The sequence below is a fragment of the Dermacentor silvarum genome, chromosome 3 (assembly GCF_013339745.2).
Source record: "Dermacentor silvarum isolate Dsil-2018 chromosome 3, BIME_Dsil_1.4, whole genome shotgun sequence".
NCBI classification, from domain to species: Eukaryota; Metazoa; Arthropoda; class Arachnida; order Ixodida; family Ixodidae; genus Dermacentor; species Dermacentor silvarum.
Genome location: NC_051156.1, coordinates 219286093 through 219303695, shown reverse-complemented (window position 1 = coordinate 219303695; position 17603 = coordinate 219286093). Strand labels below are relative to the sequence as shown.

The 17603-nt window shown below is 46.3% G+C and overlaps 1 protein-coding gene across 1 annotated transcript in view; it reads left to right on the top strand.

Moving 5' to 3' along the window:
• Positions 1-17603, top strand: part of LOC119446686 (carboxypeptidase D-like) — a 71558-nt gene that overhangs the window by 42340 nt on the left and 11615 nt on the right. Inside the window, exons 19-21 of the mRNA XM_037711187.2 lie at positions 10814-11012; positions 12883-13012; positions 17225-17440. Of these exons, the coding sequence (XP_037567115.1) occupies positions 10814-11012; positions 12883-13012; positions 17225-17440 (545 nt within the window). The remainder of the gene's footprint in view (positions 1-10813; positions 11013-12882; positions 13013-17224; positions 17441-17603) is intronic.

The following is a 17603-nucleotide window of genomic DNA, read 5'->3' as shown; positions in this document are numbered from 1 at the left end:
AAGCGGCCTGAGACTAAGCGAAAGCCGTTTACGCAGTCATTTGCTACCAACGAAGTGAATTCTACAAGGACAACGCCAAATTCAGTTCGAAGCGGGCGGCCGGGACCGCCGCCAGCACGGCGGCCAACGCGCGGCGGCGTTCGCCGCATGTATCGCGACACAGCGAACATTGACGCGTGAAGTTCGTCGAGAAAGTTCGCTCCATGTATCCCGGGCTTTAGCCGACTGTATAAACCGCATGCACGCGATCTTTTTCGCGACAGCGACAAGCGACGCGATGGAGATGTCTCGCCTTCGCTCGTCGCCTACAAGTCGTACCGCATGCGAGCGACGACTTTGAGTGACGTCTCCCCGGTGTTGCCGGTATGAGGGCAGCAAATACTCGCCGAGACTGGCGTGACGCGTGCTTTCTTAATTTAAGTTGATGTGTTTTAGTGTAAAGAGCAGCATAAATATTTTTAAAAGTCTTGCACTAGGTACGTTCTTACCCTCGCACGTATCAAAATTTAGTCGTTTGCTTGTTCCGTGCGACAACCGGTAGTACTTCACTGATGTATGGCAGCGTATGTATGTATCCAGTTCCGGCTTCGCGCTCTCATAGCACTTCCCGGCGACGAATGCTAGATTTCCAGAACCAAGCGATCGAGCGACAAGAACGAGCGATCTGTTCGCGCGACGGCCCGTTTCGTCGCTCGAAGCAGTCGCCGTCGCGCACAAAATCGTTCTCATGCAGAACAGGACGTTGCGTAGTTTCGTAGCGTCGTCCCACTTTAGCGCGCTCACCCTTTCAAACGACGACAGCCTTTCTTCTACGTCATGGTCATCGATGCCGCTAAAGAAAGCGGGATCGCGCTGGTGCAGCACGTTTGACACAATGACCGACGGAGATTGGGCTGCGCCTTGCTGGGTGGCGTCATCAGGCCTTGTCGGAGCGGTGGTGGGCAACGTCCTGCTTCGGAGCTCCAGGTTTGAAGAGGGTACCCAGCACTTCCACCGCTTTTAATAAGGGGATGGCGGCAGGCGAAAAACCAGCACAGTCGCAAGAGAGCAGCGGTCTCAGCGCCAACAGCTCGGGTTCTGTGCTCGCGCCCCACATCGATGATAGCGCCCCACTATTAGAGCGTACTAGACTAGACAATAATGGTCGAGTGGGCCGAACCATAGAATAAAGCCGAACGGCCATAGAGAAAGGAATTCAAGAGCGGACACTCCCATAGAGCCCGGCGGCAGCCAAGTGGTCGGCATAAATCACTTCCGGTTTCGGTTTTGGGCGCGCGCATTTTGAACGCAAGCTAGCACGCCGGCTGCGCATTTTTTTTTTTTTTTCTGCTCTTCGTGCGGAATCGGTTTATTATTTAGTAAAAATGATGGCGAATGATCTCGTTAAGTCCCATCGAATCTGTGCCACGTGCAATTTGACAAAGTAGACGCAAGACCTTTTGTGAAATGTGGAAATATTTATTTTGCTCTATTTAAAAGCTCGTTCCGCGCTTTGTGCGTTCATCCAACGTTGTGACCCCAGGTAAGCAGTAGTTCCCGTATGAAGCTCCACCGGACCACCAGCTAAAGAAAAAAAGTAAATTACAAGCATGTTACATTTACAAGCACGTAACAGCATGTTACAATTGCATGTGTCATTTTGGTATTTATGGACATAGGAATACTGCGTGTAGAGGCGGAACGTGCGAAAGCGGTGAATGGGCGGCATTACAGACAAAAGCAATTCGCTTTTACATACATGGCGTAGAAAGTACCCGACTCATCCCAAACAATACCATAAAATATGAAAACATCCGATTTCCAAGCGTTCCCCCATTTCCGGGCATTATTTCCTGCACTTTGGCAGCACAAATACACGGGCCACTTCGCGTTTCCAAAACTTGGCCACGGGCGACGCGTTGGCCACGGGCGACGCGACAGTACGCTACATCAACGCCTCCGCTACATACACAGTGACGGACGCAACAGAGGCTCCCAGCCGGACCATGCTAGACATTCGCAGAATACCTTCTATTCGCACTCAAGACAAATGCGTGGGTACAAAGCCTGTTTTCAGTCCTTTAGAAGACAGAATTTTCGAATGACAAGTTTCTGATGTGTTCCTCGGCGTTATCTTTTGCGCGTTCATCCCGCGCCAGCAACACACTCCCATATGTTATCACTCTTGGCAATCGCCCCTCGCGTTTTCAACAGGCGTGAGTACCGAAAGAAGGTATATGTTGTGGGGCCACAAAAAACGCCACAAACTTGTCCCTCAGATTCATTACACGCCAAACTTTATCACCACGGCCGAGCTGCTTATCGCTAATTTCGTCACAGCGCGCTGCGCGGCCAGCGTGCCTCAAAAGTACCCCAAAAAGCAGACATTACTTTTCAGTAGAGTGTACTAGAACCATTGTTTAGTACACTCTACTTTTCAGTAATGTCTGGCGTCAGAGAAAGCGGCACAAACTTCTCCTGGCAAGATGCACTAGACATAGTTTCCCACGAAACTCTATGGCACTAGACTACGCACCACGGCCAAGTTAGTCCTCGCTAACTGCGATACAGCACCCTGTGCGGCCAGTGTGCATCAAAAACCGAAATAAGTTACAATAATCCCCTAGGAAGCGTCGGAAACACGTCCCAGCACAATTCACTCAAATTAACTGCGCCAGGGTGGCCGAGCTGTATTTCGCTAACTGCGTCCTCAGTCCCGTGCCGTAAGCCTAACTTCGTCGTAGACTGTGAAACAAGATTTCTCACCTTGCCGTAGTCCAATAGTGCAGTGGTGTCTTGTCCCAGTGCAGAAGGAACATAATACGCCGAGAACCCAATAAACCAGGTTACATTTATGGTACCTTCGGCTGACGGCACTCGTGCCGTTTTCAGTGCACTCGCGCGGTGTCGCACGTTCGTCGGGGCGCCACGCGTGTAGTGGCGCACGTACGCCTGGCAGGAGCGAAACGGGAAACTCGGGCGGTGTTTGGCGTAATTTCCGCTGCACTGCCACGGTGCCAGGGTGGCTCAGCTGAACGTACCATAAAAAAAAAAAAAAAAAAAAAAGAAAGAAAAGAAAAGAAAGGGAGACAGACGGGTCGCCGCGCGCGAGCGCTCATACGCGCGCGCAGCCGTCCTCGCTGTCTTCGGCTCGGCGGAGTGTCTGGCGGATGACGCATGCATCTGGCGCATCATTGGCCTGTCGCTAGGTAAGGCAAGAAACATGAGTCGCAAAGTTTAAGTTCATTTATACGCAAAACGTTTTAGTTTTCGCGGCAAAGAGTTTAAAAAAGAAATCAATGTCTGTTAACTTAATTTCACTTTCTTTTTTTCGATGCTCGCGGCAGCTAACGTTAGGCATAAATTTGCTGTTGCCAGTTTTTGCCGAGTGTCCCCTCTTGTTGAATTTCTTTCTCTATGAACGGCGCTCTGCCGCTGAGGCGCTGCGTGTGGAAAAATTGTGCGAGGGCGCTGCGAGCGAACTGGGGTGGGGCGGAGACGCGCTCCGCGGCATATTCTACGTACTTTCGCTTGCGGGCGCCGAGGCCGATTGCTTAAAATAGTGCTTTATTTCCACTGCAAATTTATGTTTACACCTTTGCCAAACATATATATTTGAGGCATAGATTACACAACGCGACGTCTTCAATTTTGCTGTCGTTGTCAAGCGCGCCGTCTGCTATAGCGAGCGCGCGTTCGCTACGCGGACACTGGCGGACGCCCAGTTTTTCTCGCAGAACGTCTGTGCAGTACATTTTTGTATGTTTTAGTTAAAGTCCCTATATAAGAAAAGTACCGCCATCTACTCTTTCCTCCGCCGCCTCCTCTCCTAAAGCGCTTGCTTTTTTCTTTACTTTTTGCTTGCGAAAGCCAAGTCGACGGTGGCGCACCTAGAAAGTCCACGTTGAAGCTTTCAGGCCGGGCCGTGGCCGGGCGCGCGCCGCCGGCGGCGACTGCGGCTGCGCAGAGGACTTTCAACATGGCTCTGAGGCGGAAAAAAAGAAAATATAAAGAAGTGAAAAGCGCGCGCTATCATCATCCAATCGGAGATACAGGAGAGAGAGAAGCGGCGTTTATCAAAGGATGGCGGTACTTTTCTTATATAGGGACTTTAGTTTTAGTTGCTTTGGTGCGCCCATGACACTTGACGGCCGGTACCAAATGTAGTTTTAGCCAAGTAAAGCTGTTTTTACCGCTGTCTTAGAAGTAACTGGTATCTCTGCAACATGAAGCTACGTAAGAACATTTTATTATTGCGATAGCAATTATATGGACACTCCAAAGCGGATTTATGCCGTCGGCGTCGCCGTCGCCGTGAGGTTCCGTATGACGTCAACGGCGATGAAATCGTCGCCGCGCTCAGGACGCTGTATGTGCGAGTGAAAGGGCGCGAGTGACGCGCGCCTACACGGGGAGCGAACGCACGTCGGAGAGCAAACGCGCGTTCTGCGCCGTGCTCCCTGAAGGGCTGCAGAATTAAGCGTCTCTTTCCTCCTTTACAATCACCATATATAGAGAGCAAACGCCACTTCTTCCGTCGCGCGAAAGGCCGCGGGGGACGGGAGGGAGGGAGGGGAGGGGACGTTTAGCTGCGGCACCAAATGCGTATTTATATAAAAACGTTGCGAGGCGAGAAGGTGGGTAAGATTTCCGGCGCTGCTCGACGAGTGTCCCATTCTGATCTCGTCGAAAACCTCCGAGCAGCCTCCAGAGGCACCGGCAACAGTCACCAACGCCGCGCGCGTTCGGTGCGAACGCGGGCAAAACGCCGACGGCGTCGACAACAGTTCTGCGCGGTGCTGGTGCTGCTGCATGTCCAAGTTTATACGGCTGATAAAACTACTATCCTTACTCCGTATAGCTCTCTACTAATTTGCTATCGCAATCGATGCTTCGCCTTTTGGGTGAAACTGCGACAATTTTTTTGTTGATATCGTGTCATTTTACGCGCGCTTCTTGTTGGTGGATATTGAGCAGGGACAATGATCGAAGAAAACAATATTAGAGTGAAATAAACCAGGCTTATTAACTGCGTGGCGCGAGGAATGGCGAATGTATTTCTAGGCAATTAAATCAAAGGGTACATAGACTGATATATATTTATGATATACAGTGTGTTTCAGCGAACACTTTCAAAAATTCCTAAAGGTTGCCTGCAGCAGATAGCACAATTCTAGTTCATGAGCTGGTCTACTCGAAGAGGCGGACATTACTTTCACAAAAAATTGAAATGCAGAATCGAATAATTAACAGAAATTCACTAATTCAGTTTTTAACTAATTACCTAATGGCCCATATTGCAATTTACAAATTGTAGCCGTGGAGTTCACAAGGCCGATCCACTTGGAACGAATTCTTGGGATGACACCAGTTTCAAGATAATAATTCCAGAACTTTGCGGAGAAATGCATTGGCGTTTCAGTTAGGTTCTTAACAAAACGTCGCTTTTTGCGTTGAAGCACAAATTTAACTGTAACGCCAATGTATTTCTCCGCAAAGTTCGGGAATTAATATCTCGAAACTGGTGTCATCCTGAGAATTAATTCTAAGTCAATCCGCCTCACGAACTCCACAGCTACAATTTGTAAATTGCAATATGGGCCATCAGGTAATTAGTTAAAAACTTAATTTGTAAATTTTTGTTAATTAGCCGATTATGCATTTCAATTTTTTGTGCAAGTAATGTCCGCCTCTTCGAGTAGACCAGCTCATTAACTAGAATTGTGATATCTGCCACAGGCAACCTTAAATAAATTTTGAAAGTGTATGTGTAAGGGGAAAAAATAACAAATATTCTAAATGCACTAATTGAAAAAGTGAGAACTCCCGACCGGAATAAGCGCACCTGTTTATAGTAACAAACACACTTATTAGTGAATACTGCACATAAAGCTCTCATTCGCAGAAATAATATTCATAGCAGGCAGAACCATCTTGCATACATATATATATATATATATATATATATATATATATATATATATATATATATATATACATTTTCTCATACATTTTGGAACGGCATTGCATTTATGTATGAAATATAGGATAAGCGTAACATGTTTTTCTCGGTAATCAGACTTGAGAATAATTTTTGTTTACACCCTTAGAAAAAGCCGAAGAACGCAGCCGCCAGCTTTTTTTTTATTTTAAACAAATTCTTCGGTTTTACATGGCAAAACCATGATATGATTATGAGGCACCCGGTTTAGTTTTCACCACCTAGGGTTCTTTAATGTGCACCTAAATAGAAGTACACGAGTCTTTTTCCATTTTGTTCCCATCGAATTCCGCGACCTGGATTGAACCCGTGAGCTCTAGTTTAGCAGCGGTAAGCCGTATCCACTATATGTATAGCCACTAATTAGGCTACTGCACAGGCTTTCCTTCTTTTCTTTAGTTTTTGTAATATCGACTGGAAAAAAATATGCCACGTACGGCTTATGGCCAAAGATTAGCATATAGAATGTGTAACTAAAACCGTTTTCGGCGTTCGAGGTACGACCGCAATATATGACCCCGTACCAATTACACTCTGCATTCTATTATGCGAGGAAGGTGGAAACTTGAATGGAATGTTGCGCTGCAGTTAACTCTCTTTTTTATCTATAACAATACTTCCCGTAAATGTGAGTACAAGGCGCCGGATGGGGCAGATATGCTTTACTTGTTTAAAGTGGCAAGCAGGAAGGTTACATATGTTTCTTCATCTGCGTTTCACAAGACCTACTGATAAGAAACAATATGTGCAACAATACACACGACAGGTGCATGCTGCTTGAAGTACTAGAAAAATATTTGTTCTCCAAAGGGAACCGTACAGTAACATAGTAAAATGAAAGCCGACACTGCGGCCGCAATGCACGCGCAATCACTGAGAGGCCTTAAAAATTAAGCAAGATGAAGAGAATGAAAGGAATTTATTCTTAAAGCATAAATATATGTCATATGCAATTGTTAACACCATTTGAGAGGTCTGAACACACATACCAGCATGCAAAGTAGTACGAATGACTCTGCCGAGCAGTATCAGCAGCAGTTTCCAACGGCGCGATCTAGATTCGGCCCAATCCACGTCGATCGCAGCGCTGCCACAGTATTTTTCCACGTCGGGCGCCTCACTGCAAAGCATGCGCGGCCCCAGCCGCTCATCCCACTCAACCGTATTCTAGTACACTCTACCTGCTACTGCTTGCTCCCTGTTCTTCTTCATTACACAGCTAGTATGAAATAGCTTGGTGACTCAATGGTAATGTGTGAGATGGGGAACAGTTACCAGAAAATGAATTGGTGTCCCTTTTGAATGCAAGACAACCGGTTTGAGACAGTTTTGCTGTAGCTTTTGCAACCTAATGTTGTACTGAAACCAAACTGTTGTCTCCGAATTTGAGCAAAAAATGCACCGATGATTACTATATTCCCTAATGTGAAATTTGAGCGCAGCTCTGCACGTTTTCATTTCGCGTGTCAACATTTTGTATTATGATTATATAGGCACGTGGTTTATATTAGGAAGAGTGGGGTAGCTGCGCGGACAATCTGTCTCGTGCGGCACATTGAGCGAAGTGTGGCGCAACTGCCTCGCTAATCGAGAGATCGCGGAAGGCAGCGCATGGGTGACGCGTGGGTGTGATTCACAGCAGCCGCCGCAGACAGACCTCTGCTAATGCAGCGCTTTGATTCCTTATACAGACGACGCGCGCTACTCTGGTGCCATATCGTAGCCATCGTCGCCGCACAGCCCGTCTTGCGCGGCACTACACATTTGTTCGCATGCTTTCGTTCCACCAACGACGAGAGCGGCACTTCGTCGCAGGGAAATTGTGCCACCAGTGTCAGTGGCGACACTCACACACTCACAGTCCGCAAGTATCGCGGACGAGCGTAGCCTCAGTAGCCCTCCCCACCTCACGCTACCCTGTCACCCCCCCCGCGGAAGCGCAGATGAGATCGCCCACGCAGCGGCGGATGCCGTGGCCGCCGACAACTTAGCGCATGCTCAGGCCGTCTCCCCTCCGCTCCCGCTGCGCTCCGTGTTCACTGGGCTCGTTCGCTTGGTTACGAGGTACAACAACACCGAGGCACACCGACGCTCGCTGCAGAAACGAGCGCCTAACAGCTGCGCTCTAAAAACAGCAAGAACCATTTTAACGCGATAGCGTTAAGGGCCCCGTGTCGCAGAAAATCTGGCGTCGGTGTCGGCGTAAGCATCGGCATCCGTGGCGGAGAAATTCATCCCGAACCACCCCGACCACACAGGCCCTCCGCGTGACGCAAGGGGTTAGTGAAAAAAAATTGAATTTCTCAAAGTAAAATCTGTCAGAAAAATCCGAAAGTACGACGTAACTACAACCTACAGACATGATAGCGTCGCATTGTAATTTGAATATACGAGAAAATAGCCTGATAAGCAGCCAGGTATCTTTGAATACTATTGCGTTCACTCTTAAAGGCGAAGCTTAAGCGTCCTTCAATTTTGATGGTGCGCGGCTCAGCTCACGCAAGCAACGCTCGCGCAACAATTTTGATACTGTGCTTGAGGCACCTTTTATGCAGTCGCCGCCACTCGGGAAGGGATACAGGTCTTTTTCATGGGGGGGGTCTGACTTTGAGATGGATGATGATAACGAGTTTTCTAAGTGCTGGCTGTTTCTCTTCAATAATCGTTAAACCTTTATTGTTTCTCCAGAGCAAAATAACAGTAGCAGTTGGGAAGAAGGATTGAATGAATTTTTCACGTGCAGTATGCTGTGGCTGCAAACACAAATGTTAATGAGGGGGGGGGGTTCAGAACATCTGGACATCCCCCCCGCCTGGATCCGTGCATGCAGCCAATTGATAACAAAGTACCTATTGCGGCACGCTGTGTTGTAGCTAGTGCATGATTAGCCCTGGCTGAATCTGTGCCGCTGTTCATGTGACAGTGTGTGTTCCTCTGAACTTGTCTGAAATGGAAGCAGAAAGGAAAGCAAGGAGGCGATGATTGAAGGAGCCACACTGATTGTTAGGCAGGTAGGTAAATGTGTTTGTGTTCGATGCGAATGAAGATAATCGAGTTCTTTTGTAGATAAAGAAATTGATGGCTTACTGACGCATGCGTCACCAAATGTTGATATGTTTCTACGTTTCTATGTTTTTACCGGATGCATGAAGTATTTGAGGTCATGGCTTCGAATCGCTGTAGACATTGGTATTCTCATTCTATCTCTCTAGGCACTTCGTCCACACCAACCCCTCTGTCACCTATCTAGCACACTTATTTCAGGTTATCAGCTTTTTGTCTGATGCTGAAGATGAAGCCATACATTCCCCTACTTGCCGGAGTAAACCCCCCCCCCCCCCCCCATGTGCCTCGCGCGTGACAGAAGTAGCGTGCTTCCGCCCCGCCTTTCTCCCATGTGCGTATGAGATTGAGCCCCAATCGTCGACTTACTGTCGCAAGCATTCACTCGAACATACAGCGTATGGCGCACGGCAGACGACGTTACTGTGTTTAAACTTTATACGAAACCTCACAGCGACGTCCATGTCCACGGCAAAAATGCACTTGGGGTGCCCATATATAATTGATATTGCAATAAAACTGATTATGGGCATTGCAAAACGATTTCAAGTGGCAGAATGAACAGTCAAGCTCCCTGTGCACGATTTCATTAGGCGCCACTCCTAAGTAATGGATTTGCTTGCTCCGACAGCTCCTGCATGACCCAAGAATGTCTGGTTGTGAACATCTGCGGCCACGTCATCTTCAGTGTAGCGTCCTAGTTATGATTATCTAAACCTGTATACCGCTATGTGTGACAAGCGTCACTGAGAGGTATGCTAATAAATAGCCACACAATTACAAAACTTGCTAAAGGCTACTATTGTGTAACAATTGCTCAACAACAACACGCACTATCTGATCCAAGTATATAGCCATTATCAAAGCTGAACTGAGTCAATAATTGAAGCTGATGATGATTTTATTTAATGTACATAAAAATGCAGGAAAAGCAACACTAAAATATTCGGAACGAATATATTGAAACTTGCCTAAAATGTTGCTATATTCCTGAAGTCATCATTATGTCCTCTAACACCTAATGCACCTGATATTTGTACTGCATGTTTGATCACAATTTCGCATTCAGAATATTAGACTGAATGAGAATTTGCATATGGCCCTTGCGCCAATAAACAACAACAATAATAATCATCATCATCATCAGAATTTGCATAGGGTACCATGACACCTTCCAAGTGTGCCTATGAAAGGTATTCTGCAGCCATGTCAACCATGTTAACGTGAACCTTGTGCAAATGAGTAAGCTAAGACTTCTTTTTATCTGCTTACTGTGCCATCAAAAGCATAGATATGATGGCCAGTCACTGTTTGTGAACCAAGCAGTTACTCATAGAGGTTATGGTCACAAAATAAAGTATACCAGAGAAAATTCAGCATCGCATAATTCCAATGTACTGCAGTTTCAATACTTTCATTTGTGCTCCTCTTTGGCTTGTGCTATTGCAAATTCAGTGATAACCATTGTACTTGTATGACTTTCCTCAGCCCTCTCTTGTTTCAGGACATTAGGCTAGCAGCTTTTTTTTTTTTTTTCTTTTCTTGTAGCCTTGAAAATTGTTGTCTCCCAAAAATAGAAAAAAAAAGGAAGGGGCAGGGGGAGGGGGCAGAGGCAGTGTAACTTTTGAAGCTTTTTCTACAAAGAGATCACCATATTTTTTTTTTTTTTTCACTTGTGAAATGTGTCACTGAGTGCACCACAAAGTGCATTATTAGTTCATCAAAAATTGCATGACCGAGCTGCCTTTGAACATGTACCATTGCCTGCAGCCTGGGCAGCAGTGCAGGCGGGCGGGACCTGCCTGCCCTGGTGCTGGGTGCTACCCCCCGGGTGCACCGGCCGGGCGTCCCCGAGATACGGCTGCAGGCCGGCCTGGCCGGGGGCTTCCAGCTGGCTGCCTCCGAGATGCTCCTCCACTTGGCCCACACACTGGCCACCCGCTACAAGCACAACAGCCTCATCACGCAGGTATGCACTGCCTCCTAACAAACTTCAGAAGAAGACCATCAAGGTCCCTGCATCCTACAAATGCTGTGGCATCCATTGAAGAATGATATATTCTCCATTCCCGCTGCTGTCTTGTCAAAAATTGTGTTTTTTTAATAAGAAAGAAAGGGGCACACTTCTTTTTCTGTTAGCTTTTCTGTTGATCACTGTCCCTGTGCCACTGTCGGCTCACAATATATGGGCACATGTCAGCTTGTTGTCTTATTTATGTGTGTTTATGTAATGGTTCCACTGTTGACAGGTCAAGTGTGCATGAAAAGAAAACAAGAGCATCACTTTGGAGATCAGAAAGAGGATAGGAGATGTCACTGCTTTATGTACAGGAGTTGTGTTGTGGGGCCCGCTGTTATGTTATTGTGAGTGTTGTGTTAAAATTATGTGTAGAAGACAAGAACTGGACTGTGAAAAACAGGACAAAGAGCAGTTATTTCACTCAACTCTTTTGACTTGCCCCTGTCCTTTTGAATACTTGTTCGTGGTGCACTTTTTTATATGTTCTTACGCAATTTCTTTATTTTATAATGCAAACTATAAAATGCATCGTTAAAATGCATCGTAAAATGTCCTACTGAAAATTTTGATAACAAAGCAGTAATACATGCAAAATATTTTTGAAATGTTATTTAGATAGATATGGCAACAGACATGGCAACAACTATACACCCTGAACCTATGGCACTGTAGTGAAACCTAATTATGTAACGGTCATCATTGTGGTTCCATTTTAATAGGTAGATCAAAAAGAACACAACAGCTAGTGGAGTGGAGTTAAGCAGCATAAGCGTGATAATGTCACGGTAGAACAGAGTTGATGTGGACATCTCGTTTATCAAATGATCCCATTGCACAATTCTCTGCTGTCTACCAACATCAAAACATTTGGAGGTTGCTTAAGCTTCGCCTTTAAGAGCGCAACACGATAGCAATCAAAGATCCCTGACTGCTTCTCATGCTACCCGGCAACTGCAGCTTATGTAACCGTAATGTTTACCGCGAAACGCTGGCAGCGCACGCTATGCACGAAGGAGAGCTTTCTGGTATAAACGCGGCCTCTTGTGTGGGCCGATCTTCTGTTATTGTTTCACACTTTTAATATTTCGGTCTGAGAAGATTTAACATAAAAAGCATGTGCCGTTGGTGTTTTGTTTCATGACATTTGTTTGTGGGCTGTCATTCTCAAAATTCTGAGGAATAACTTTGTAAAGAATCTAAGACAACGTAAGCGGCTGCCCCGGAAAGACGGTGGTCCCGGGTTCGAGTCCCAGACCAGGACGAATTTTTCTTCAACTGCGAGGCTTTTCTTTCGAGGAATCCGTATGGGTTTCCTTTCCTTTGTACCAATTGCTACATTTGGGTGGATGTCTCATTTTCCCTTTAAGAACTTAAGTGCCGTTTAGAATATACACGACCATTTTCGCTCCCGGGACGCCTACACCGGCTACTGCGGTGACGCCGACACGGGGCCTTTAATGCTATCGTGTTAATATGGCCTTTGCCACCTTGTTTCCTGACGATCTCCCACAGTTTACTTCATTGCAGCACCAAAGAGAATAGGCTACTGATTGGTAGATAGGGCTGTACATAATTTTCTGATTTCTTTGTGATTTTCCATTTTGTGCTTGTGCACTAGAAGGCCTGATTGAGGTCATTAAATTTTTTGGCACATAATAATGGTTGCCAATGGTAACAAAATAACAATTCTTTCTTTGCCAACAGAGTCAGTGATTATGGCATCTGAGTAAGTAGACAGGACTTGCAAATAACACAGATATGTATCATCTATGGTAGCCATCTTCGGAAGTAATGCCTGTTTGCTCTTATTTCATTGCAGATTATGGCTTCTGCCAGAATTCACATCGCCCCAATACTTGATCCTGATGGCATCACCAACTCGTCTGTTGGAAAATGTGATGCAAATGAAGCCACCCCTAGTGGCAGCAATTTGTTCTATATGTTTGATGGTAAGTCAGTTGTTGCCAAATAATTCACTGAGTTCGTGTGTCTCTGGTTGTAGGACTGCGGTAAGCGAATTTTATAGTGAAGAAAGAACAGATGCAAAGGTAATAATAAGACATGCCAGAGTAAAGAAGGTGAGCATCGTTTCATGTAGCAAGCTTGGTGCTTGTAAACTTGGTGCTTTTCAGCTAATGGAGTATATACTGTATAAACCGGATTATACCTAGGTCGAGTGGGAATATAGGTCGACCCCCTATGTTTAGGTGGAAAAAAGAGGAAGAAAAAAAGAAAACAACCAAAAACCGCCAAAACTCATTTTTTTTTCGACACGGCACTGCTCACCCACTATCGGAGCTGCAGTCTCATTTGTCGGAAGTAGCAGCACTGTCATCAGAAGACAACCGTTTGCCACTGGCCACCTCCCACAGTGTGTCTTAGCAGCACAAAGTCCGCAAGTGTGTCTTAAAGCTATGGATAAGAGGCAGTACACCCTCGAAATGACGTTTTGCACAGGTTGTACTTCAGCAGCTTTCCTTTCTGTGCTCTGCAATACTGCACGCTTTTTTCCCAAATGCCAAACTGGCGCTGAGCTGGCTATGTTGCTGTTCACTTGATGAAGTCAACAACCTTTGTCTTAAATGCAGCTGAGAACTGCCTCCTCGTGCCGCTACTTGTCCTTCAACGGGCGAAAAAGTACAAATACTGCTTAACAAATCATACGCGACGTTGATCGGAATGGAAAAGTCCGAATAGATCTGATTTAGGCATAGAGTTTCTCACTATATAGTGAGAAACTCTATGGATGCAGGAACACACAGAGGACACAGCGAGAAGAAGAAAAAATGCCTGTGTAAACACAGGTTGCCAGAAGACGATTAGCATTTGGCAAAGATCGGTATATAAGACGAGGGGTGACTTTAGCTTGTTTTTTTCATGAAAATATTTCGACCTATATTCTGGTTTATACGGTAGTATATATTTTTTTGCTAATGAGAATATATGCTTGTCTTTTATAAAAGCTGTTTTTTCTCATTTGCTGTATCTGTTAATGCCAGCAACTAAACCTACAAGACAGTAGGCCCTGAAGTAGCATGCTGAAGGAACACTATTGTTAGCAGGAAATCAGGCTGGTCCGACAGCTTCATTTTCTATTTTGTAGCGTTAGCTACACTGGCCTAGCCAAGCCCGTTTCGCGCAGCACATCAAGAGCCGTGCTGCGCATGCGCAAGGATCAGTGATGTCACACGGCTTGCGCACTGGAGCCACCGGAGCCGGCACCTCTCGCGCACTCCGCCGCCGCAGCGCGTGACTCACTGCCGCCGGTCTGCGCATTCCAGAGGAGTGACGTCGTAGCCGTGGTAGACGCACTGGCGCCGGTGCGCGCTCGCTGTGCAGTCGCCGTCTGGCATCAGCCATGTAGAAGTAAAGCTAGCTCGCTCACAAGCTTAGTTGTATTCCGTAGGAGTGTGGTGTAGCGAAGTTGGCGTAGCTATTTTTTCTCATCAACACCTTGGACCTCCTGGCGCCTGCCGGGCCTTACTCGTCTCGTCGGTGGCGTCAAATGAACGAGGGGACGTCCCTTTTGCCAAAGACTCCGAGGTCCGCTCGAGCGCCTTCGCGCCTGATTAACTTAGTTTCCCCCTGGGGTGTCATCGGTTGCCTCATTAGCTGTCATCGGTTCCGCGACCAACCTGCTTAATGACAGAGATCTCTTGCTGAAGTGTTCATATATAAAAAACAACAACTAACAGCTAAACTAAGAACTATGCATAGGCAACTTTTTTTAACTGTAGCACTCATTGGGATCACAGTTACACGTTGACAATATCCAGTTCGAGCACAGTACCGTTCGTACGCTACAAGTTTTTCATTGTAACTTCGCAGTTTTATTGTCGTACATTAAGCATAGGAGGCTCAAGCCCACTGGATCCGTTTATCTGAGTGGGCGTTCTCACGGAGCGGGGCGAAGCCTCGAGCCGCGGCTGCGAAGTGACGTCAGCGGCCAACGCCAGCGCGCGGGCCTAGGATGGCGTCGCGTGGTTAGAGAAACGGGAGCAGATGCGCGCCTTGTGTAAAAGGATGACGTCGCGTGGGAAACAAAACATGAAGACGCTGGCTCGCACTCTCGCCTACTACACCACATCGTTATTCTTGTAGGTGGCGTCGTGAGTCTTCATACGCGGTGATTCGCATATCATAAACAACCAGCGTAGTGGCTGCTGCGTTGGAGCGGACCGTTACACCCGTATTCAAGAACGTTCCTCTAGTCAACACACCACCACGACTCAAGAGAGAAGATGTCCCCGCCATCCCTCCACAGAAGTGGTCACTGAGCTTCATGATCATTCACGGGAATTCATGAGAATTGTCGCGTCTTTATTCTCGATTATTCTGCGCAGTACGACAATTGAAATTTGGAGTCTGATATGTCGGAGCACGGACACGTTAGAATAATTCTTCCGACTGATACTGTGTAGAAACTCGACTGTCGCTAAGTTTTCAATACAAACATACCCACTTACTGCCGTTAACAAAAAAGAATTGTTCAATTTTAGTTAATTGGGCTGCTCACAGCGATAATTATCATCTCACTTTGTGCCCCCCCCCCCCCTAGCCATATAACTTATTTGCACAGGTGGTCTTCGCGTGCCTCTCAGTGCCTAACTTTAAGAAAACCATAAAGCTTAGTTTTGAACACCCTGTATTATCACGCGCAGCCGCCAAGCACATGGCTGTATTGGGTAACGTCCTTTCCTATAAGCTCGGAGAAACCGATACCTGGCTTCGCTACAGGTCTTCTTCCTCTTTCTGGGGTTTTACGTGCCAAAACTAGTTCTGATTATGAGGCACGCCGTAGTGGAAGGCTCCGGACTAATTTTGACCACCTGGGGTTCTTTAACCTGCTCTACAACGCAAGAACACGGGCGCGTTTTTGCAGCTGGAGCCGCTGCGCTTTTGACTGGCGTTTGCCAGTGTGGTATAGCCATGGAGAAGGAGAGCGCAAATGCTGCTCAACAGCGCACAAGAACGTAGAAGCTTGACTCATAAGAATAATCTTAAGAATAAGCTAAGAATAATCAGCTGAAGCTTTGCTAACGCTACGTATATCCTGGCATAGCCGAGCTAAGCCACTGCAACTTTTTTTAACCATTACTATATTTCTTTGGTAAAGATGACTTGTTAGTGGAAAAATGAAGGCCAAGATCCTCCATTTGAGTTTCTTGCCCCGACTGTGGCTTGATGATGTCACTGTGATGTAAAAATTTAGCAGTGTCTTCACGTACTGCTGGTGTTTGATCTATTTTTACTCAGAAAAAGTATACAAAAGGTGCCGTTTAGAGTTTTCATTTGTCTTTGAATGCAATGTAATAACTTTTTAAATACTAAACAGTTAGCCAGTCTTAGCCAGGAGTCGTAACTGTCTCTGATGAGACGAGGGGTTGGTGCAGCCACCTGTCTTGTTTTAATTATTGTGTTGTTTTCTGGGATGCTGAACATCCTTTGTCAGTAGTAGGTCTACATATTTGGTCCACAGAAACATAGTCTTCGGTTCCAGCTGGCAGTAATATTTTCCTTTGACATTTTTTTCAGTTTAAAACTGAAAGCTTGAGTATATTAAGCATGTGCATGCACTGGCGACAGTCCAAGGCAGTTCCTCTATCACTAGTGCCACAGTACCTTAGTCAACAAAGAACCCTTGTGGTTTCTTAGTGCACTTAGTGTACCAGCAGTGTACCTAGTATACTTAGTGCATCAGCAGTAGCACCACCTACTATTAGAGTTGAGACCCAAGCTCAACAGCGAACACATAACAGATGGTTTATTCCTTGATCCAAGAATGCCCTAGCCCTGCTCTCATGACTCCCCTCCTGCTCGCAGCAGTAGGTGGTGCTAGTAGCCGGTGGAGCTACTGCTGGTGCAGCACTGCACTAACAGTTGGCACACTTAGTATTATGTCTTTCTTTATTTGTTGATCTACGGTTTTCTGATTTGCGCTACAAATATGTTAAATTTTGTAAAATGCAGTGGTAGTAATGCTTCGGAGTACTTCACGCCACGCCCCCCCCCCCCCCCCCTCCATTTTTATTTTTGTCTGTTCTGTTGTATTTTTTATTTTAATTTGTGGAGCGCATTTTTCTTGGCACCTTTATGAAAACACTGAATTTGGCAAACAAGGCAGCAAAGTTCAAATCTTCCATTTTCTATTTTCATTCAAGGAAGCAGTTCACGTCCGGAGGTTCGAGCTGTGCAACAGTGGACACAACGGTACCACTTTGTCACTTCGCTCCACATGTTGACTGGTGGCTTGGCACTAGCACTGCCCAGAGGTGCTGGTGCCATCGACATGGCAGTGCTCAGAAAATTGGCCAAGACTTATGCGTATCACAATGATGACATGCTTAACGGGGCCTTTGCCTGTGGGAAAAAGAGCTGTGAGTGTACAGGAATGCTTGCTCTTACTTTTGTCTAGTCTACAAGCATGACTTCAGCACTAGAATACTGACATGGTTCAGCAATCAGCTAAGTGTCTCAATATATGGTTGGTTAATTTTTACAGAAAACAAGGGAGAGTTTGTTCAGTATCTTTGGTGTGTG